Raw genomic sequence first — 23,886 nt, 5'->3', positions numbered from 1 at the left:
TCTGTTCTGAGGTTCTTCAATCATCTTTACTCTGGGCAGAAAATAGAAAGAAACCAGAGCGTCAGTTATGTAGTAGCTCATCATGATCCATCCTGCCTGTAACAGGACAAGTGTGAGCTTGACCTTGATCTCAGATTGGTTAAAGACCCATTACGTGTTCACTGTGTTTAAGTTTTAGTATTTATTGATCATGTCTTGAATGAAAGAGTGGTCTATAACTTTTCAGGAACTGTGATACTTTTATTTACAGGACACGACGATTAAATTGAAGCTACGGTGCACATTATTATAACTGCAAACCATGGCGCTACATGTGGGTCTTTGCTTTGGTTTTAGGTCCACATCTATCCTGGTAAATTTATCAGAACAAGATTGACTGTAATAATATAACAAATCTGTTAGATGTCACTTGTATGAAGATGAACGTCTTACAAGTGTCTGTACAGATAGCACAAAGCTAGCAAAGAACCTGAGTGTATACTAGCACCAGCTGGCAAACCAGAGCCTGATCTTAAGCAGGGCTTTAAGTGGCTGTCCTGACACGAAATTATGGCTTATGTCAGTTAAATAACAAAAAAGATGAACATTTCAATAAAAGTGTGGCATGAATAATCAATGCATCATGTTTTTGCTGTTTGAAAGTTTAAAAGTAATAAGATAAAATGTGATGTTTTATCATTTATCAGATTAATGCTAGAGAGATCAAGGGTTAGTGTCTGCCTACAAAAGAAAGCAATTCTGTCTCAATAAGTTTGCAAATGGTTCAATGTGTTTGATTTTATTCTTCCGTGTCCTTCCTGTCCTGTTCCACTGACAAAATCACTCCTGAGGTCAGATTTGAGTTTTTTACTGTCGAGGTCACTGGGGAGGAACTGGAATAGGAAATGTGGGAAAGAAGCAGGAAGAGACAGCAAATGTTGAAGGTTAGGAGCAAATACAAAGTATAATGGCAAACATGTCACATGACTGGAGGATGTTTTGAACTCAAAATACCCCAAAGAGCATCAATAAAGGTCTAATTTTAGAGGAAAGACTTTGTCTGCAGAAACATGCAACAGAACAAGGACAATAAGTGAGTCAACAACAGTCTGCTGGTTTAGCTGAAGCCTGAAACCGAGGAGGAAGATGGATGGGTGAAAAAAGAAACTAAGTGGAAGGGGAGGGAAATGTAGGAAAAGAAGCATGAAAAACAGAAAAGACAGACTGGGGAATAACAAAAGATGAGGAGGAGGAGGAGGAGTGGGCATGAAAGAAGATAGTTGAATAAAATAAGAATCCATTCGATAGACAAGACGAAGATGGGACTGATGAAGAAGGTTATAATAAACATGTGCAGGAGGAAGATGCTAAGAAAGAAGAAGAGTGTTCATACAAAAGGTTACTGAAGACAAAAAAGGATGCAGAGGAAGGTGAAATCAGAAGTAATCAGGAGGATTAAGGATGAAACAGAGGTGGAAACAGTATGAAGAGTGAGCAGGTCAGTAACACACAAAGAAGGGAGAAGTGTGAGTAAAAAAAGGCAAATAATCTTAAGAATAGGAAGAAGGCTGATAAAGATGTAGAAGCAGAGGAAATGGTGGGAAGAAGAAGTGGGAACAAAAGTCAGTTTGAGGAAAAAGAGATGAAAAAAGAGGACAAGAAGGTCAACGAGAAACTAAAGGTGTGAGAGACAGGAAAAAGAAAAACCTCTAAAGGAAAAAGTTAAGAAGGTAGAGGAAGAAAGGAGGAAGTAAAGCAGCTGATGTGTACAGTAGGAAGTTAGGGTGAAGAACAGCTGAATCAGGGGCAGGAAATTCGCTAAAGATGTGGGTGGAATTGGCCTTTGTGACCACACCACAACTAATTCCCAAACCTTCGCCACCATATTCCCGTAATGCACTTCTTCTTCCCTCACTTTAGCAACTTCCACGCACATTCACAAGCACGCACTCATTTTGCCCCTCGTCTGCCACACCAAACACACAGGTTTTAATCTCCCCAAACAATTTAGCTTGTCACACACTTGCACTTACAAGCATAAACACACACACAGACACACATGTACTGCTGCCTCCCAGAATAAGTTGGCTGCCTCTAATTGGAGTGGTGTTTGTTGCAGAGAGGTGTTGAGCGCCGCTGTAATTGCCAGGCAGGCTGGTTGACGTTCCCTGTCTCTTTATTTTTTAAGGACTGGGTAATTAGGCTCGGTGACTGCGATTGTGCCGCCACCGCCGCCGATATGAGCGAACAGGTGTGGGAGCCAGCGACCGAAACACACGACACCTCGCACACGTCACAGACCGACCGCAGAGCGAGAAGAAGAGGCTATTTTACAGCCGATAAGGAGGCCTAGAGACGTAAGGTTTCACCAAAAGATCCCGGAGATGGAGGACTGAAACCGTGATCACCGTGGGTGGGGGGTGAGGGTTGGGGTAGGGGTAGCATAGGTGACGGTGGTATTCAGTTACCTTCAGCTGATTGGAGGAGAGGAAACGAGCAGATTGTGTGAATGAGCAGGAAAAGAAAAGACACCTGTGAATGTAACTAATAACTCAACAAAAAGGTGCAGCCACTTGATGTGCGAGGCAGAGGCTTAGCAGTGCACAGCAGTGCACAGCAGTGCTTGAAGCTACACGCTAGCATGCTCATAGTAACAATGCTAAGGTTCTGATCTGCAGGTACAAGTAGAATGCTGCCGTTCTACCTACTTTTTCAAACCACAAATGCCTTAATATCAACGTGTCAGAGCCAAAAATATGTTTTATATCATCAATACTGTGTGAAAAAAAAGGTGCAACGCTACTTTAAAGCAATATAATGAGGTCAATCCACAGCTGGCATATGCTATTAAGCAACATAATATTTTATTCCAAAAAAACAATAAGACACAATTTGTTCTGCATCCTCCAGCCCCTGGTCCTCATAGACCCCTCGTTTTAAGGGCATAATTAAATTTTCTGTGCCATGTTTGCATATTTGCTCTTTTTACAAAATATGAAAGCAATTAATAATTAGAGATGGCACGATACCACTTTTTTATGTCCGATACCGATATCATAAATTTGGATATCTGCCGATACCGATATGAATCCGATATAGTGTTTTTTAATCAACAAAACTGTTTTTTAAATATCTTGCTGCATTTTGTATAAGTTCATACTCAAGTTTAAAACAACAACTACACTAAAGCTATTCTGTTATACCTGTATGCAAAAAAAAATATTTCATAGTTCAGCAATACTGATCAATCTAATAAACTTAAACCTACACCATCCTCCCTATTCTGGTATTTTAAAGAGTACTTAGCATAAATATTAAGCAACCTAACTAATAGGGTTCCAACTCCCAGCAACAACAAAAATAAATAAATAAAAAATAGGGAACCACCCCTCACACTCCACCTCATGATGCTTAATCGACGTAATCAACCTTAATTTGATGCAGTGTGAAAAAAAATGCACAGAAATCAATTATTTTTCAAGAAATATTAAATAGATTCAACATCTTTCTTCAACAAAATTGCAGACTGCACAGATGGTACCTTCCCAAAGGAAAAAGTACTATAGCTTACTAGGGTATATATATTAGACTTAACAGTTACTATATACAATAATGGACTTCTATACATTTTACATCAGATTAAAACTTTGGGTGTAAGATTCAGATAAATATTAAATAATTAAAAGCTCGACATTTTAAATGAGAATAAGAAAGAAAAGTATGTCTTTGTGCCCTCTTTTCCCTGTTAATGCCCTATCGGTCCCCCTGGCTAAACTTTGCTAGATCCGCCCCTGCACAGTTACCAGCCGTCAGCTACGTAGAAAAAGATCCTCGAGTAGAAAGTAATAATAAATAAATTCTAACAACAGCTGATCAAGCTTAAACGTGCTGCTGTTGTTCAGCCGCTGGTTTCCTCTTTCTGGTGCAAAGTGGGCCAAAAGCAAACAAGAGACACGGACTCGCGACAGAAAAGCCGATCAGCTGATCATTAAGCAGTTTCATGATTGAAGTAGCAGCCGGAGAGCGAGAGGCAGTCGCTCGTTAAGCTTAACGCAGGAATGCTTTACAAACATTCAGAGATGGACTTACACACTTGCTTTACTTCTCTCGGGGATAACTTTGTCGGAGATGAAATGCGGGGTTGCTAAGCGAAGCTCCACATGCTATCCAGACCACCGACAGGTCCCGCATGCCACAGCCGCTCTATCACGTGATGCATACTGCTCCGACGTGTTAACGTTCTGAGGTGAGTTACGGCGTGTTGCAAGTTTTGTGAGGTGCTTTCGTGATATTTAATGGATCGGATTACATTTTTTATTTTTCTCCGATATCCGATCCAGTAATTTAGGTCAGTATCGGACCGATACCGATACGTAATATCGGATCGGTCCATCTCTATTAATAATCTGAACAAAATGATTGGTTCTGCCTGCACATGCTGTTTGATGTCACAAGTTCCTTTGTAACAAATGGAAATTGTCCTGGGGCACACAGTGCAGTTGGCCTTGTATCTAGTCTCCATCACACATATCAGTCATTGGTCATTTTTCCATTTTAACCTTTTTTATGCAAATAGACTACAGTACTGTCTGCTGTAAATTCTCTTTCCTCAAAAGCACGACAAGCACTGAAAGCACTAACTTTGAGACGCAAGAAACATAGCATGGATAATATTTTGTTCAGTTAATAAAAAGATATGAACACCATGTAGCGATGATGGCACTTCTGTCATGATGTAGATATGATATACCTGGTGTCAACAGGTGTTATAAGTTCCCATTTCCTTATCTTGTTTGTTGGCCAAAATAATAATAAATACTTTATGAATCTTCTACTATATCAAACTTTGGCCACTAACAGTACAAACACTTCAAACAGAGGCTGTGCCTGAAACTGATACATTCCAGTGGTTCTTCTCTTTTGTCTTTTGCTATTTTATTTACTTTTTTCTTTGCTGTTGGCATCATAGATGCTAAAAGGTGAAACTTATAACCAGAGATGGGCAGTAACGCGTTACTGTAATCTGATTACTTTTTAAAGTAACAAGTAAAGTAAGGGATTACTATTGCAAAAACGGTAATTAGATTACCGTTACTTTCCTGTAGGAACGCTGCGTTACTAAAACCGTGCTTTTTTGCAAGAATGTCTCATGACAATGGCGTAAGCGAGTGTGACGTTCGTGGCAACAGCTGTGTGCAGATCAACAACGGATAATATATCGAGTGCAGGAGAGAGTATAAGCGTGCAGCGTTTAAAGCGTGGAAGTACTGACCTTACTTTGAGTTTGTTTCCATAAAAAGTGACAAAAACATTAGTGTCCGCTGAGCGTGGGAAGAAAACTTATTTTTACAACGACGTAATAGGAAATTCACAGAGAAACTTGCGGATTCTTCCACTGACCGCTGCGGCTCACCTGCACCAGGGCACACCTCTGCCTACCCCACTCCTGCTTTACAGGTGAAAATAGAGCAACAGGACCGCTGAGTCTTTGACTTTATTTATTTTCTGCTGTGTTTTACTTGCATCTATTTGAAAGACTGAGTGTAAACACAAAAAATATTTTATTTTATGTGCTGGAATGTGCAGAAAATAGGTTTAAATGTTAAACAAATTTCTTCAAGTCAGAGAATGGTGCATATAATTTAATTTTTACTTGATACATAAAGTTAAAAGATTAAAACTGATAAAACAAGTTAAAAAAAAGAGACTTTTCCATTTGATTACATTTTGTATGATGGATTATGTAGAAAAAGTAGAATTGGGCTGAAAGATCTATCGCTTTATCACCTCTTCAGGTTGTAAATCGTGTTTTTAAAAAGTAACTAAGTAATTAATTACTTTTGAAAATAAGTAATCAGTAAAGTAACGGGATTACTTTTTTGGGGAAGTAATCAGTAATTAGTTACTGATTACTTTTTTCAAGTAACTTGACCAACATGCTTATAACAGCCATTTGTTATTGACCGTTAATATGTACCCTTGTTCCAGCTCTCTCTCCATACATCTGATTTATCAATCACTTAGGCCTGGCAAGTGATTTCACAGTTACACCCACCCCTGGGTGTAACTGTGCTCATTGGCTAACGACTCATCTATTGTAGCCAATGAGCCTGCCTCAGATAATCCTCCATTTTGAAATATAGTATGATAGGGATTTAGAAAATACATTTAGTGTTTTTATTCAGTATGGCCTGAAATGAGCGACTGCACCCATAAACTCATTAGGAAAGTGTTTATTGAGAGGTCAAATCAGAAACTGTTTTCCCCATAGACTTCTATAGGACTGGAAGTCTTTGTGCAACTATCACCTTCAATTGGCTTTAAACTAGAAAACGGGTTTACAGCACTTCAGCATTGGATTCATTTTTCTGACCTGGAAACCCCGTCCATGTTTTATACTGTCTATTGCAACCAAAATATCCCCTGCATGCCAAAAAGCATTTTCAACATCTATAATTGTCCAAGGGACATCTGAAAAACTATCAACAGGAACTTTTGTTTGTCCCCTGAGCCTAGAAAAGTGAGCCAATCGTGGCTTTATAGATGGGATTAAGAATGCTGATACCCTTTTTCTGCATCAGTGCCAGAGAAACTGGCAACATAAAATTGCCACAGAATGGAGATCAAATGGCTGCAGCTGTACAGACTGTAAAAACTCCTAACTTCTTCATTTCACTTCAAGCATTAACAGCTAATTACCAACACCTTGTCAACTGAAAATGACCTTGAAGGGATAGGCATGTCACTCGCTAATGGCAGTAAACTGCTACCATCAAAATATTGTCAAGCTGAGGAATATTGGCTCTTCAGTCCAATAATTGAATCAAGACATTAAACAGCTGAAACTAGATATTTGCTGATAAAATCTTTATTCATATTTGCCCTGTGAAAAGAAAAAGTGTGTTCACTTTGCTGTCTGTCTTCCAAACCACTCTCCACAGTTAATGACTGGTTTATACTTGAAGCATACAAATCAGACAGGTAACCAGCTGCAGGTGCACAACAGATGCTTCTAAAAACATTCACTTTTGATGCCAGCCAAAAGCTGATGAAGACCAGCAATTAAACACTGCCACTTTGTCGACCTTCAGTCTACTTATTACAAAGTGCTTAACAAAGTAACACAACACTGCTGGCGCACCCATCCAAAACATCAGCGAAACTAAACTTACAGACCATTTACACATCTATGTCTGACATCCAGTTACAACAAGTCAAAGTCAGCTTTTGCAGCTGGACGTGCAATAATGATAAATGTGAAGATGGTCCCAATTTGCGATAATATTGTGACTGAAATATGTTTAAAGTGTATAAAAATGAAATTAGCTAGTACTGGTCAGTTGATCTGAAAATTAGTTATAAATGCAGAATGATAGAATGCATTACACATGGAGAGGCCATGTGCTGAAGAAATACATGAAGTATTAGTTATTAGACAACCTACTGTACTGCCCATGCCATGGCTGACCAAAAGGAAGCTCTCTTACATGGGATTTAATGGTGTGAATGCCATATTATAAACCAAAGCAAGAGCTTTATGTAAGGACTCAGTAAGAAAGGCTTGGAGACCTGTTAGTGACCATCTGACAACAAGTCGCTACAGAAAAATGTGTATTCCCTGACTGAAATTGGTTACAAAGAGGTTGTTGCAACAGAAACCTCCTTACATTACCTTAGTTGCCATGGTCACCATTAGCCAGCATGAAAGGTGAACAGATGCCATCAAGGTAAAGTTGTGCCTGACCACTGCAACAAACGCATTTCAAAAGTTTACTATGAAGAAAGATGGTCTCAGTTACCAGGTTGTTACCAGCAGAGATGTGCAGTAACGCATTACTTTTTTTGAGTTACTATTGCAAAAAAGGTAATTAGATTACTGTTACTTTCCCGTAAGCACGCTGCATTACTGTGTTACTAAAACCGTAATTTTTTTGCGAAAATGTCTCATGACAGTGACGTAAGCGAGTGCGACGTTCGTGGCAACAGCTGTGTGCAGATCAACAATGGATAATATAACGAGTGCGGGAGAGAGTATGAGCGTGCAGTGTTTAAAGCGTGGAAGTACTGACCTTACTTTGAGTTTGACTCCGTAAAAAGTGACAAAAACATTAGTGTCCGCTGCTCACTGCGTGGGAAGAAAACTTCTTTTTACAGTGAAAAAAGCACCAAATACGCTGCCGCTGGAATGTGAAATTCACAGAGAAACTGCCGGATCCTTCCACAGACCGCTGCGGCACACCTGCACCAGGGCAAACCTCCGCCTGCCCCGCTCCTGCTTTACAGGTGAAACTAGAGCAACAGGACCGCTGAGTCTTTGATTTTATTTATTTTCTGCTGTGTTTTACTTGCATCTATTTGAAAGAGTGAGTGTAAACACAAAAAATATTTTATTTTCTGTGCTGGAATGTGCAGAAAATAGGTTTAAATGTTAAACAAATTTCTTCCAGTCAGAGAATGTTGCATATAATTTAATGTTTGCTTGATGCATAACGTTAAAAGATTAAAACTAATAAAACAAGTTTTAAAAAGAGATTTTTCCATTTGATTACATTTTGTATGATGGATTATGTAGAAAAAGTAGAATTGGGCTGAAAGATCGTGTTTTTAAAAAGTAACTAAGTAACTAATTACTTTTTTCAAGTAACTTGACCAACACTGGTTATCAGGTGCACTTTTCACAGTTTTACTACTAAGCAACTAAGCTAGCAACTGCCGGCAACCTCCTGAAACCATTAATCAAACAGTTTGCTTAATAAACTCTGGGAAAGGAGGCAGGAGGTCCCTGACTGGTCTCTAGGCCTAAGTGATGGGGCTTTGGCAAAAAATCCACAGCAACCTCCAGCAACAACTCGCAAATGGTGAGGAAATATACATTTTTATCTCAGACCAGTGGTCGGCAACTAGTCTCTAAGCCTGCGTAACTGAAGCCTAAACCTTACAGGTGACTTTGGTGCTTAAACTGAACCAAACACCAAGCCCAGAAGAAAATGCTTTCAGCACAAGTCTCACACATGAGTTTGCATTGTTCTTTTTTGAACTGGAAACACCACCGGATGGTAAGAACCAATGACCATTGGAAAACTAGCTCACAATGACAGAAACTGTTCCTACCTTGAAACAAAAATCTGATCGAAACACAGTCAAATAAACTCAAACTAAAGCTTTAGAATTCAGTTTAGCAAGAGAAAATTATTCTATTTTAACCAGAAGCACTGGATCAGTTCGCATCTGCATACATTTTCACTGACAATAACCAAAGCAAGCCTAAACAACAAGTTAGCTGCAACTCCTCACCTCTCAACTACCCAACAAAGTTAGCTTGAACTCACACAAAAAGTCTGGATTATCAGCTTATCTCACCAAGTCACCAGAAACAGAGGATCTGGATCTCCTCTTTTAATCCATTTCTGCTGAAAGCAAAGCCCAAAACACAGAAACAAATTTTAAAAAAATGTTAACTGGACCAAGCTCAGTGGCAACTGAGAAAAGCAAGACTACTCTAAACTTAAGATCTCAGCCCAGCCCCTAACCTTTCAGTGTCGTCTTCGGGGAAAACATATGGAGCTCCGACTCGGTAGCGAGCCGGCCCGTCGAAGCAAGTGGCACGTCAATCTCCTGAGCTTTGAGAAAAAGAAAAAGCACACAAATCCATGCCGAGTACTTACAGGCGCTAACCTTGAAATCACTGCCATTATTAGCAGAGTCATTATTAGCATTAGAAAAGCAAATGGGGCTAATAATATTTGCCATTATGGCTAAAAACGCCTATTAATCCCTAATCCGCACCACAATTAAGAGCATGGTTGGGTGTTTTTGTGAGTCGTTCTGCATCGCCTTGCCGGGGAAATGAGACAATTTAACAGCCTCAGAGGCAGAGAGAAGGTGGGAGGGTGAGGTATTGAGCGACTGGCTCCTGCTCTCCATCTCTATTTTGAAAGCGACCAGCCGGGGTGTTTTTGAGTGACGGGCGTAACGGAGGCAGATTTGACTGAATAAAGACAAGAGGGTGGTGGTGGGGGCGTCACTCGCCGCGCTGAAGCGCGTTATCTGTCTCGGTACAAGTGCATCAAATCAAACGGGAGAGGGGATATTATTAAAGCAACCCCCTTTTTTCTCCGCTGTGAACTGTGACTTAATAAGCTATGCCAATTAGGAGAACAAAAATCAGGCATGCCATCGGGGCTGTATCTGCCCTTGCCCAAATTTCTCTGCTAATGCGTGAAGCTCACTGGCAAAGGCGACAGAGCTGCTGCGTTTTTTTTCTTCTTCTGTTTGTCTTTGGTTTTGACAGGAAAAGAAAGAAGACACTGGGGTGGAAGGTGGGACAAAAATAAAACGGGATAAAGCTTACTGATTTGGCGATCATTCAAAGAGATGATGTTTTTAAAGGAGGAACGCTGATGTTTTTCTCCCCCCAACAAATCTAATGAAAAGAGAAACATCAACCAGCTATGGATTTGTTCTTCTCAAAAGTATTGTTTGTATATTTACATTGGAATATCTTATTTCTCAGTGCCATCTAGCTCAGGAGCTGTCCAAAATGTCATACAAACCCAACAGTAAGCCACACTGCGGTGGCTGTTTTTGGCTCATATTTAAGGAAGATTTGCTTTCAGCCTCAGACTGTTTCATTTGAATCTTCTTTAGAACCATGAGCATGTGCAACTACATGGTTTAGAGTAAACATTGTTTAAAAACTACAGTACAGTACTTTACAGTGTTTTAGGAATATATACCAAAACATGTATAAACTCATGTGGAGGTTCTGATGTTGGCTTTGAGTGGCCTGGTCCACTCCAGGAAATCCAGGAAATAACAGTAACCTCTTAACCCATAACATTAGTGATGTCATGTATTCTGCTGGCACCACAGAAAGCAACACAGTTCTTCTCCACCCTCCTGGTGACCAGGCCGATGAGTCCTGCCTCTCTGAAGAGGTCAGAAAAGGTTTACAATAAACCCATTAAAAGAAAAGAAAAAAGACAGTTTGCTGGTTTTCTGATGAAGTCAAGCAACACAACCTGTGAGTATTCCTTAAATAAAAGCACACAGCAAGTGAAATTAGCCCATTAATAATTAAAATACTGACGATGATGATGAAATGATAAAGGACAGGACACCAATCCCAGTCTTGGTTTGAGTCACTCCAGCACCAAACTTCAAAATGTGTCTTCTTTCTGTCTGTCTGTCTTATACTTCCTTGTTTCAGTTCTTTGCTAACCTTTACTATCTTTAATTTCTTCATATCCCTTCCCTTTTCCTTTTCCCATTGTTTCCTTTCACTGATTCATCAGTTCCCTCCTTCCTCGTGTTAGTCTTTTCTTAAACGCCTTTAGTAGTATCGTTCCTCTCTTATTCCTCACTCTTTTCCTTCTTGCTATAGTTATGCCTTCTTGTCCCTTTTCGTATTTCCTGTGTTTCTTTTGACATTTACCATCTAATTTTGTTCTTTTTGTCCATCATTCACTCACCATTAAATTCTTACTTTTTTTAATCAGTTCTCCATTAACCCTTTATATTCCATTTCCTTTGTTTCTTGCTTCCTTTCAACTTTTCAACTTTTTTCGGTTCTTTCTTTCATGTTACGTCCCTCTAAAATTTCTCCCTCATTCTCTCCGTTTCATTGTTACCCCTTCCTCTCCTACTTCTCCATTAGCTCCGCTCCATCCCTTGTTTACTTTCCTTACTACACAATTTCTTTGAGTTTTTATTACTTGCGTAACTTTTCATTTCTTATTTCATCTTAATTTGATTTTATTTCTGTGTCCAATTATTTAAAATTCCTCTTATTCTGTTCTTTCCTTCTTTTGTTTCTTCCTTACTTCCTTCTTTCCTTCCTCTGTCACCTTTGTTTCTTTCTGCTTCCAGGAAACACTTCCTTCATCTCTCAGTGCCAACTTTAAGACACATGACAGCAGGGTTGATGGTTTGCCCTCACACTGCCAAACCTCTCTTTCCTCCCACCCCCACCCTCCATGGTCCCAACTACACACATAAACACCTGCCCACACATATTTGCTTGTTCAGACAGACAATTCAAAAATCAATGCCTCAAATCTCTAATGCTCAACCTTCGTTTTGCTGAGGACACACACATTTACACGCTCTCGCTCGCTCGCTCACACACACACACACATCTCGGTCGCCTTCCAACACCACTGACAGGGAGACAAACAGCGGATCTGAGAGGTTACAACGGCTTTTTTTTTTTAAAGAAAAAAAAAAAAAGAGGAAAACACCAAAACCAGCCAAGACCTGAAATAGACGAGTGGTGGCAGCGGCGGTGGTTTTGACAGGCAGAGTGAAGCCGCTCACTGAACGGCTTCATCCAGGAGGAGATTAGAAACACACACACACACACCGAGTTTGAAGTGTGCATTATCTTTCCAGGGATGATCCCAAAATAAACAACAACAACAACGGCGAAATCTCTCAATAATTAAAACGCCTAATCCACTTCCTGGTTGGTGATGACCGTGGGCTGAGCATGTCAGCCGAGACTGTGCGGTGTTCATGTTTAGATGCTTTTGTGTTTTAAGGTGAATTTATGGGCAGAAATACAAGGGCTTACACGGAGAGGTACATTCACAGCTTTGTGTGAAGGCTGTCATTTCAGAGTTCAATCTTTACATAAAGACATGGTTGGGAAAATGTCACTCCTTATCCTCAAAAGCATCAGATAAACCAAATCCTACAAAATATTTTTAGCCCTCTGCCTCGTCTCACTGAGACGTTATTTTTATATTCAACACCTCCAGGCTCTTCTTACATCCAAACTTTCCTTCACCACCTATTTTCTACAGGACGGGCTACTTTCTTTAGTTAGGATATATAGGAATTTAAACACAAAGACATGTGTTAGTGGAAATGTGAATTACTGTGGAGCAGTGCCCACAGAACCAAAGATCAAAAACTGTACTGAAAGCAGGTACTGCTCGGTGATCAGTGGTCCATTTAATTCTCAAACTAAAGTAAAATTTCACATCAGGGTACAATTAAACGATGCCCTAAAAAGGCTTGGAAGAGATCCTTTTCATATGTCTTTTCTAAGTAAGTGAGTGTAAATCAGCTTGCTAACTAACAGCAGGTTGAATGTAGCAACATTCACCTTGCTGAGTCTTGTCCTGTCAGAGGTTTCTTCCTGTTAAAGGGGAGTTATTCCTTTCCACTGTTGCCCAACTGCTTGCTCAGAGACGGTTGTCTGACTGTTGGGATTTTCTCTATATTACTGTAGAGTCTTTTTTTTTTTAAACAAGGATGCCGACACTTGGCATCTGCTAATCTGCTAATATACAGGTCAATCTCATGTGCCACCGTTTTCCCGATTTTCAGAAAACGTGACCTGACCCCTGACTGCGAGGTGGAGATTACTGAGATTTGAACTCATCTGAGATTCTTAGTAGATGCACCTATGGCACCAATTTGACATTGATGCATTCACAAACTTAGGTGTCCACGTCCCCTGACCTTTGACTCAGCAGGGTGACAACAATGTCCCATCAATTTTTTATGGCAGAGAAGTAAAGAAACTGATTGAAAATTAGCTAATAGAAATCTTAATTTCCTAAAGTCTAACTTTAGGTAGGCCTACTTACTGGCTGTGTGAAGAAACACAAAGTTCTCTTTTTATGAAACATCAAGAATTTGTACGATCAAAGTTTGAAATCATCATTTATGTGACTTTAACTGGAAGAGTATAAACAGCTTAAGGTATGCATTTACAAACAGAAGTAAATACTTTACAGGACTGAGCATGAACACAAAATTTCAAATGTATGAAAGTGCATCATTCAAAGCAGAGTAACTCCTGTCAGTCTACAGTGAATGGACCCCATTCCATGTCAGCACGTCCCAGCCTATGGCCTCAACCCAGCCTTTGGAAACCGCTCCTCTCATGGTTGTGTAGGTCTATAGAGTTCTAATTAGCTGCATTCACAAACAGCACCAGGCTCATCAAAATGCCGAGGCCTGCAAAAAGCCACAGCAGGGGTGAGCAGAGCGCGCGCGCACGTGTGTGTACACGAGGATATTTAGATGTGTGTGTATGGGAAACACAGTGTGATTTGTATAGTAGGGTAAGCGTATGCGCGTGTGACTCCATGGTGTGTTCCTGTATCAAAAGAAAAAGAAAAAAAACAACAACAATCCTAACATGAAGATACACTTTGAGGCAGCAAACCTAAGGCCTAAAAAACGCTACAAATTCACTTTTTTTTTCTTTTGCCAAAAATCGTAACATTTGTCGTCCTCCCTCGCATTTGTATGCACGGCACAGGAGCAAACAACATCACCGAAACCGCGGAGCACAAACAACAACAACCACACAACGAAGCAGTAAACAAAGAAGATGCCTCGCCATCTCTCTGTATTCCAGCCAACTAACAAAATGGCTTCCGAACGCCGTTTAGAGGCAAATAACAGGAGCGGGAGCAACAGAAAGGACCCGGCTGTTTTCTGTGAAGACCTTCCAGAAAACACTTTAAACAGAAAGTATCCTACTGGTATGGTGGCTGAAGGCTGATTAATAAACACTGCAGATGCTGCCGAACATACACCAGACATACCGCAATGCAATCCTGTGAAACACATGAGGAAAATGCACCCAAACATACAATGTGATCTCAAAGCAAAGAACGATGCATCCAACCACAGAGGTGGCAAAAGGTGGAGAGCGTGTGCTTATTAACATGAATGCACCTCACTGAGTAATGCAAATTTGTTTTACGTACCCATTGCAAATGTTATCAACATACAGTATAAGATGCACAGGACAGCATCTGCCTTCTTTTTTCATCCTTTCACTTCATTGGCTGAACCAGAACAGAAGCATAGCAGGCACTTCCAAGGATACTATTACAATTAATTACAGCACCTCAGTAACATTATTTTTCATGAAGATAACTGATAAAATCATGGAGCAAATATGTTTTTACATATGTGCATGTCAGCCTATGTGATCAAAAGTCTCAACCATTCCAAAGGCTGAAGCTGTTTCAAAACTGCTAAACAAAAAAAGAGAAGAAGAGTAATGCTGAAGAAGATGTCTGGTAACAAAAATAATAGCTTTGCTCATTTAACAGGGTAATGGCTAACCACAAAGGAGCAGAAATGAATGGATGAATCATTTTCATGGAAAACAGCTACAGTACAAGTTTATTGCCCTAATCTGCTTTCAGTCTTAGATCTGGCCAGAATGGGTCTTAGATATCCCCAGGAGGCAATTTCAATAAGTGGATTTCAGCCCTTTCTGAATATATCTTGGATACATTAAGACCACCCGTCCATCTATCTATCTATCTATCTATCTATCTTTCTACTTTTCATTAGCAGAAGGAGCTGCACAAGAGGGCAACAGTCCACGCAAAGATAGCTAGACCTCCTTTGGACCTGATCACCTCCTCCTCTTCTGGTGGTACACCGAGGTATTCCTGCGACAGATCAGGCCCAGGGTCTCCTCATGGTTGGACGTACCTGAAACATCTCACCTAGGAGCCCAGGAGGCATCCTGCTCAGATGTCCGTATCTCTAAGGGTCATCCCAGACACACATTGAAAAAAGCTCACTTTTCATACAATGGGTGGGGTACCAATGTAGATTGCCAGTAAATCAAGAACTTTGACTTCATGCTCAGCTCAGAAAGGATCCAATCCAATAATCTCCAGCTCCATTCTTCCCATACATATGAAAAAACAAACAAACAAGCAATCCTGAATACAAAAAAACAAAGAGCAAAACAGATATAATAAGAACCAAGTGACAAATTCAATAAATGACTGGACTATACTTACACTGTAATCTCTAACTTAAAACGCTAAGCTGGCTAACTGTGGCCATGCCCCCCAAAAGACACAACCTACAGCTAACACAATGTGAGAAGTCATATGTAACAGTGGTAAAACTGGCAAACTGGGACAGAATACACAATATTTTGCTTTTTCAATTTTCTCTTTTAATTCTGCACCTCACTAAAGTCAAGTTGACAGTCGATCAAGTCCAGAGTTATTAGCATGGGAACATTTAAACGAATATACTAAATTAAAGTAGGCCATGTTGGTCCAGCAGTTTTACTGTTGTCTTCTTTTAGTAATGCTGAGCTCTAAGATGCATGGCATACGCTGCTTTGAAGCATCTAATAAACCTTTGTGGAAGGACTGAGACTGATTATTGTTCCAAATAAATGAGTCTCTGCGTGGAGGTTGATATTCCTGACTGCCTGTCATCAGCGGATCACCATAAATCTAAGAGGCTGAATTAACTTTAGGATGACAGAATAGTATTACTACTTAATCAAAACTTTAGCACTACTTTAACATAAATCAACTGCTAACTTAACGGTTCAGTTAACACATTTTTTGCATAATTTATTTCGCCAGTTTTCTGGTTTAACTCCTTGAAAATTAAACTCTGTGATAAGTGCAATAGCTGAGCAGTGCTACAAGGTGATGCTTCTTTCATTTTTTTTTTTTTTTGTGTCGGGGAATAGTGGAGAGGTTTACACACTAGAAAATGTAGCTGTGGTGACCTGGCATTTTATGGCTGATGTTCAGTACAGGTAAATGTGTGGAAGTGTGCCAGCGTGGAAGTCCACATTCCCTAGGTCAGCATGGTGTTACTAGCACCATACAAGTTGCAGGTTGTGCAACTGATCATTTAATAAACATGTGTTATCACCTCATGCTTTTTCATGTAGTGGCTAAAAGGTATCTATCGATCAGTTTGAAACAAAAAAGTAATGGGTGGTTTGTATTTACTTCTCTGAGCGTATATATGCAGGGGGTTAGGGATGATGCACAGCAGACACATCACTGAGGATATATTGGCAGTCGCCCATTAATGAACTGACGCTGGCTGAGTGAAAAACTTTTAAATAACACCCAACCCTCTGAAGTACTTCCTACTAAGAATATAACTGCCTGGCTGGATGAATGAATCAATAACATGACATACCTAAAGACTCACCGACTCACTCTCTGACCAGTTTACAACCTCGCTGATGCACTCAGTGACTGTGTGCCATATTTAATCACTGACCTGCTGAATGAATGAAACACAGACTCCTTAACAAAACTGAATAAATGGTTGATTGAATGAATTAAAACACTTTATCAGACTGAACTGAGGGTAAAAGCCAGACACAACATTATGAATCAGCATTATCAATATCCACATTTTCAAGTTGGAGCCACCACATTCCACCGCTGACGAAGCCAAACCGTGCCTGTTTGACACAAACACTACCAGCGCGTAGCAAAACAAAGCAAACTGATCTCCACAACACAGGAAGGAAAGAACGACTGCGGCAAACCAGAAAAACAGGAAGTGTCCTTCAGGAATGAACCTGAGCAGCTGAAACACAGATGGGACCCCCCTCCCAAAAAAGTCAGAAAAATTACATCACCGTTTATCCAAGATTGGCATTCATATACTTATATAATGTGAAATAAAGCGGCAATAAAAATAAAATTCAATATTGTGAGTTAACTCGAGAATTATCTACTTCCTCTTTTTTGAATAATGTTAAAAACAACAATGTCCCCGGATTCAAGAAACTGGGTGATTTGTTTTTTGTTGTTTAAATAAAATACATAATACGGAGACCATTTTTCTACAAACAATGTAGGAAAGTATTATGAGACAGATTTAAGGATATTCAAAGTCATATAATCAAACCAAGCAATGTTATTGTTTGTACACAATACGAGTAATGTAAAAATATAAACAGTATGAGTAAGCTGTGTTCTTAAATCGTCAAGCCAAATCTCATTTGGCTTTCAAGTCCGCTTGAAATATAAAGTAACCCACAATGCAACACAGCATAAAAACCAAAAACTGCATATCCACGTATTGAACACTGTTACCCACATTAGAAAATTCAAACAGCAAACAAAGCAGCAGTGAGCAGGTGTAAGAGGAAGGAGAGGAGGAGGCTGAGGAAAAGAGCAGAAGAAGAAGGAGAAAAAGAAGAAAAAGAAGATGATGAAGTGAGGGAGGAAAAACAAAAAAAGAGAAAGCTGACGTACTTGAGCCGGAGAAATGTCCGCTCCCCAGGGAGGTTGGCCCGTTCTTTCCACTGCTAACAGGAGGGGAAAACATCTACAAGACAAACAGAGTGCACATTACCTCCGAGAGCACTGACACTGCACACAGCAAGACACATCTCTACAGAAACGTCAATGCAGCTACATGTGAAAAGCTTCATTCCAAAACGCCAATCCAACATTTGGCTGAGAGCTGTCAGCCCCTCATCTCATTATGGTCTTATTAGGAAATGTCATAAATTTAATGGTAACATGTACTCCCCCCCCCCCCCCCCCCCACTTTTTTTTTTTTCTCCATAGGGTATACTGTCTGTTTTTTAAATGCATGATGTCTTGTTTTGGAAGGAATCTTTGTGTGGATGTTACCAAGGAAAGTGTCCAAAGTGACTAGGGCTGGGTATTGGTTGATTTAATACTAATAAGATACATCTGTTCAAGTGCCAAACACTTGACTTTGAGAAATGCCCCATTTGTTTTTCAAGAAGTCAAAGTTGTCACAGAAGTTCTCATTGCTATACAAGAACTTCAGGAACTCTGTAAGGAAAATTAAACCAATGTATGCATCTTTCCAAGAATTTTATGCCGTTTGTTTTGTTTTTTAAGGAAAAAAAAGATGCAGTTTTGCAAAACAATTTTGTAACTAACTGGTATGTCCAGGATCATATCCCAGGAGAGGTCAAGGAAGTTAAATGTCAAGATCCAAAACAATGCCAAGAAATTTATAGTCAAGTCCCAAGTGAAGACAAACAAGTCCCAGGTCACGCATGTGCACATATGGGCAACAACACCCACATCAAGACTAACATGTCCAAGTCAAGTCCTACATCAAGACTGGCAGGTAAATCCAGGGTCATGTTTAAATCCAACAAAGGTCAAGTGTAAAGCTCCAGTAAGTCAAAAGACCCAAATCGATGCAATCATAGTCATGTCCCAAGTAAAGACAAGCAAGGTCTAAGTCCTGTCCATGAGAAGATAAGCAAGTCCAGGGCAAGTGCACTCGAACAAATGAAAAATCATATCCCAAATCAAGAGCAATATGTTATGAATTATTTTGTGAAACGGTCGAGTCCTTCATCAAAATGTGCAAGTTCCAGGGGTCAAAGGTCATGTTCCAAAAAGTTAAAAGCCAAGTCCCAATGCAAGGTCAAAAGATCCCAGAGTTAAGATGAGTAAGGGTCAAGTCCTGCAGAGAAGATATTTCACATCATAACAAACATGTCAACAGTCCAATGTTGAGACAGGCAAGTTCCTAATCATGAGAAGATGACGTAAGTCCAACAAGTGAAAACTCAAATCCCAAATCCAGTCCTTCATCAAAACATGAAAGTTCCAAGTCATGGGAAGAGGGGAGTCCAGAAGTCAGTATCTTAAATCAAAGTTCCCACTCCAAGTCCAGATCAAGTCCCTAACGTTCAAGTCCTTTAGAGAGTAACATTTTTAAATATATAGAAATTTAGAGAACCAATGCAAGTGTAAATTTTAGAAGAAAATTGAACTCAAAGTAATCCTGTCTTTATGCACTTTTATATAAGAAAAAATAAATTATTTGCAGTCAACCTCAGGAGAGGTACAAGAAAATGTAATGTTCTTAGGTATCGTGCTGATTGAATTTTATTGGCTGCTGTAAAATAATTAAATAATTCAAAATAAAATCATCTACAGAATGATGTCATATCCTAATTTAAAAAGGGAATCAAAGGCACTGATATTAAAAGTAAAATTCAATGTACAAGTTTTTATTTTGGAGTTTTAGTCAAGAAATCAGATTCCTGACTTTGGTCAGCACCTCTTGATGCAAGGTTTTGGCCCTTCTCTGTTTTCCACTTGATGCTATGGACACATTTAGGTCTGCACTCAATCCTAATCAGAGAATCCCAGCTCAGAGCTAAACACTGAAATGAAGACTTGGTGTTCCAAAACACTGTGGGATTATTTTTGTGAAGCGGAGAGAAATCAAATTCCTCTTTCAGCATCTGTGAAAAATAAACAGGACCACTTATATCGCCTGCTCACCTTGGTGAAAAATATGTTTTCATTCTAAAGTGTCACTTTTGCCAAATGTTGGATGGCTTATTTTGGAATGAAACACTTCATATCTACTTCATATCTGACTTAAACATATGAGATAATCATCAGAACTAGTCACCATCTGCTCTACACATCTACAGGAAAATCAAGCCCACGTTAAGACAGACTGAAGCTGAATACTGATTCCTGCCGTGCTTCGAGATGAGCTACTGTAAAGCTTTACAACAGAACACTTCACGCTATCAAAGTGAGACATCTGACCCTCACAGATAACCCCTCTGGATGAACATCAGGCCCGTGTGTTGGCATGGTTGACCGCAAACACACTCCGAGCTTCACACTTACAGACGGTACAAGACTGTACTAAGTCAAGGCGTTCGAGAGGCTTTTGGTTTTATTTCAGATCAACCAGAATTCTGATAAATTAAACCCTGACCCAAAGCAGCGAACACTTGATCCATCACTGTTCTTAATGCTGCTTGCTGGGCCTGGAAGTGCGTCTGCCGAACAAGGAGGTTGCTTGCTTGTGTATTCAATCTCTCTCACAGCTGCGACAAATAAAGAGGGAAAACAAGCGTTGGGGAGATAAACGATCTAACTCGGACTATTAGCGGGTCTATCGATATCCCAGTCTAACTGCTTTGAGCTGCTGGTGTCAGCTTGTGGGCGTGTAAGGACAGATGATTGAATAAATTAATGTTCAGTCTGCGTTTATAATGAGCGGAGACACATTTTAGCTGCTGCTGCCCTCCTTTGTTTGAATTTTTTTTTTTCAAATTAAGACGGGCTGATTGACATATCTTAAAAACCTGTTCAGTTTTTAAACCAGGGAAAATGCCTTTAATATTAATGCATTATCTCTTCTGATTGAACTTTTCGGCATTTTGCACCTATGATATAATATCTAAACAACCTTTTATACCATTTATAATATAACCCGGCTTACTAGATATAATAGCACTATGAAGAATATTTGTATCACAGCAGCATCTCCTTGCCATTGGAATTATAAATCAATTTACTGAGTCTATTTTATTTTATTTTATTTAATCAAATATATCATATTTAAAATATTCAGTTAACCATTGTACAGGATTAAAATTTGTAAAATAATTTGAGCCTTTTATTTTGCTTCTTTTTAAATATATGCCACTATTCCCAAAGTAATTGAATATGTTGTGTGTGCCACTAAACTGGAAATTAGTCGTGATTTCCGTCGACTTTGGGCACTTCTTATTCTTCTACATGGACTTTAACGATAGTTCTGCAGTAAACATGGTAAATAGAGACCTACTTAGCTAAGAGAGTGTGTGTTCTATAATTACAATTTTTCTATAGACATATTCTGATGTGTGTATGAAGTTATTAAATCTAAAAAAAAATGCAACAGGGGTTAACTTGTATGAGTTGATGCACAAGTTCTTATCAACATGTTGCACTCAAATAATAAAAAAGGGCAGTGCATTACAAGACACTAATGTGTAGGTTGCATGGCTCTAACAACAGATTTTCTAGCAGGCCTCAGCTGTGCATTCAGTCAGTCATGAGGCACACTATCTTCTCTTTGGCATTTCATTCCTGTAAAAATGTATATTTTATGATATATTTCTCATCAAAAATTATTTGTAGCACACTCCTGTTAAGTCACTTGCATGCACAGGCCATGGCTGTGATATTATGCTTTTACAGTATTAAAATTAATATAATAACTCACAACATTGCAGGTAAATTCTATTTGCATGTCATGCAGCATCACTGTACCCATGTCCCTAATACTATTATGATATTATGATACCATTGTGTTCATGCTGCTTCTCAACGTTTCATAACCGGATTAATGTAAGTCAGTTTTTTCCCCTCTCATCATTTAGGGGTGTTTCTGATTTTTTTCCCCCTCTTCCTCCTCCTCTTCAGACCAAAGTTGCTCCCAGAGGAGGAGAGGCGCAGAGAAAACATGGGCGAGAGCGGGGACTCTATTTCCTGTCCGTCAAGTTCACCACTCAGGCTGTTCTCTTTAAAAACACACGCACACTTTCAAACCCAATCGCGGGTTTGGACATTTAACAGCAATGCTGCAGGAATATTTACACTGCGGGGACAAAGTATGACACATTTCCCTCTCCTCGGCTGGCTGTCTAGCTGTCTGTCATGCAGGTTCATGATTCAACATCGAGCCTTTTTCTTTTTTCTTTTTTTTTTTATTTGCATGAAATATTCTGTACGAAACGGTGCAGAGTGCATGGAGCAGCCTAGAAAGTCACATAGAAAAAAGGAAAAACATTTACTAAATCCTATCATGGGTAGAAAGATAAAAAATAATAACAACAACAACAATAATCAGGCTACACATGAAGGAAAAAATGACTTAAAATGAGATATACTACCATGGATGTTGGGAACATTTTCAAATCGCTGTTTCGCATCTATAAGACAACAAAATTACTAATGCAGCATCACAATTCTCTGCACACACAAGCAAAAAAATTAAACAACACAAAACCAACAATATGCACTGACTTTCTGCAAGTTACTCTACATAAACACACAACTTTTTGTGCAAATAGTTAAAAGACTGAGTGAAGGCTAAAATATGCAGGCTGGGCTATGTGCCGTGCAACTCATACATTAAAAATGTAAACAGTGGTGGATGTAAAGCCTACAGAACGCCTTTATTCTCCTCTGCGGCTTGCTCTCACATGATACCTGTCATTTTATTCATATTAGCGATAAGAGAAGAAGGTGGATTTCCTTACCGCGCTGAAATCCAGTAAGTCACTCAGTTCCTTGTCTGTTCCCAAAGCTGCCATCCGCTGTTGATGATGCATTTTAGCAAAATCGCACGGACCTAAAACATGGAAACAAATGGAGAGACAGATAGATAGAAGAGGATGGGTAGACAGATTGATAGATGGAGAGATAGAAAGGACGGAGAGAAGAGAGGAGGAAGACCTCGGCTTTTTTGCGCACCGCTCCGCTCCCGGATCGCTTTTCCTCCACAGCGAAATAAATCCAGTAAAACAACCTCAAAGCCTCGAAGCAAATCTAGTTTTCTTTCATCCTCGGAGTAAGGGTTCAGTCCCGGGTTCCTGGTTTTGGCAGCAGGAAATAAATCGCAAGAAGAAGAAAAAAAACTGACAGGAAATAAAAGAAGGGGGGCGACAGAACGGGAGTCTTTTCGCGTGTGTTTCAGTGTTTCCCCTGCCAAACAAGTCCGACCTCCCCGCGCTAACACGCAGTTTGTCCGCCGCGGCTGACTGTCAGGCTCGCATACGATATAAATAAATAACACTTTGTGTCTCAGGAAGGAAGAATATCACCTCCGAAATGTGTAGTGTTTGTTCTGCGTGTGTGTGTTTGTGTGTGTGTGTCTGTGCGTTTGTTTTGCGTCAGCGGAAGAGTCCAGGCAGGCTGAGCGCTCCTCCTGACCGGGCTGACGGTGCCCTCCGCTCGGCTGCCGGTGCTGAAGATCCCCCGGTAAGCAGGACGGATCCCATGTGCGTCTGGCACAGCTTCGGCGCGATAAATGTGATCGTGCGGCCACCTAGCTTACAGTCTCGTTTAACACCACTGAGCCGAGCGCCGAGCTGCTGCTGCCGCCGCTGCTTCAGGAGAGAGCGGAAAATCCACAGGAAAATAAATAAATCTCCAAGAAAAATCGGGTTTGTTTCGCTGATTGATTGGCGCGGTGATTGGCTAGTTTGATTTGGATTAATTGGGCTAATTGAGGAAGGAAAAGGTTATTCCTTCTTGCCCCCTCCGGAGTTTGCTAACTCTTTTGTGCTTGAATCCAGTCAAATACAACTTTTAAAAAATATAAATCTTTTAAATATGTTGTGTATTA

The 23,886-nt window shown here is 39.9% G+C and overlaps 1 protein-coding gene across 6 annotated transcripts in view; it reads right to left on the bottom strand.

The window, feature by feature from the left end:
* Positions 1-23,354, bottom strand: part of tcf4 (transcription factor 4) — a 254,336-nt gene extending 230,982 nt beyond the window's left edge. For 2 of the 6 annotated variants that reach the window (XM_085278939.1, XM_085278940.1), the window contains exons 1-3: positions 22,799-23,120; positions 22,430-22,468; positions 18,000-18,072 (exon numbers count right to left, since the gene is read on the bottom strand). In XM_085278939.1, the coding sequence (XP_085135065.1) occupies positions 18,000-18,072; positions 22,430-22,468; positions 22,799-22,870 (184 nt within the window). In that variant the 5' untranslated portion in view covers positions 22,871-23,120. Of the gene's footprint in view, positions 1-17,999; positions 18,073-22,429; positions 22,469-22,798 lie in introns of all 6 variants that reach the window. The other 4 variants (XM_085278941.1, XM_085278937.1, XM_085278942.1 and 1 more) reach the window with 4 other exon arrangements.
* Between the last annotated feature and the right edge of the window lie 532 nt (positions 23,355-23,886).

Source organism: Mchenga conophoros, linkage group LG7, assembly GCF_057382185.1.
Source record: "Mchenga conophoros isolate Kocher_MC1m ecotype Shallow Benthic linkage group LG7, M_conophoros_male_GT1.1, whole genome shotgun sequence".
NCBI classification, from domain to species: Eukaryota; Metazoa; Chordata; class Actinopteri; order Cichliformes; family Cichlidae; genus Mchenga; species Mchenga conophoros.
The sequence above is the reverse complement of the archived record's forward strand: the minus strand, read 5'-3'. Positions and strand labels throughout refer to the sequence as shown.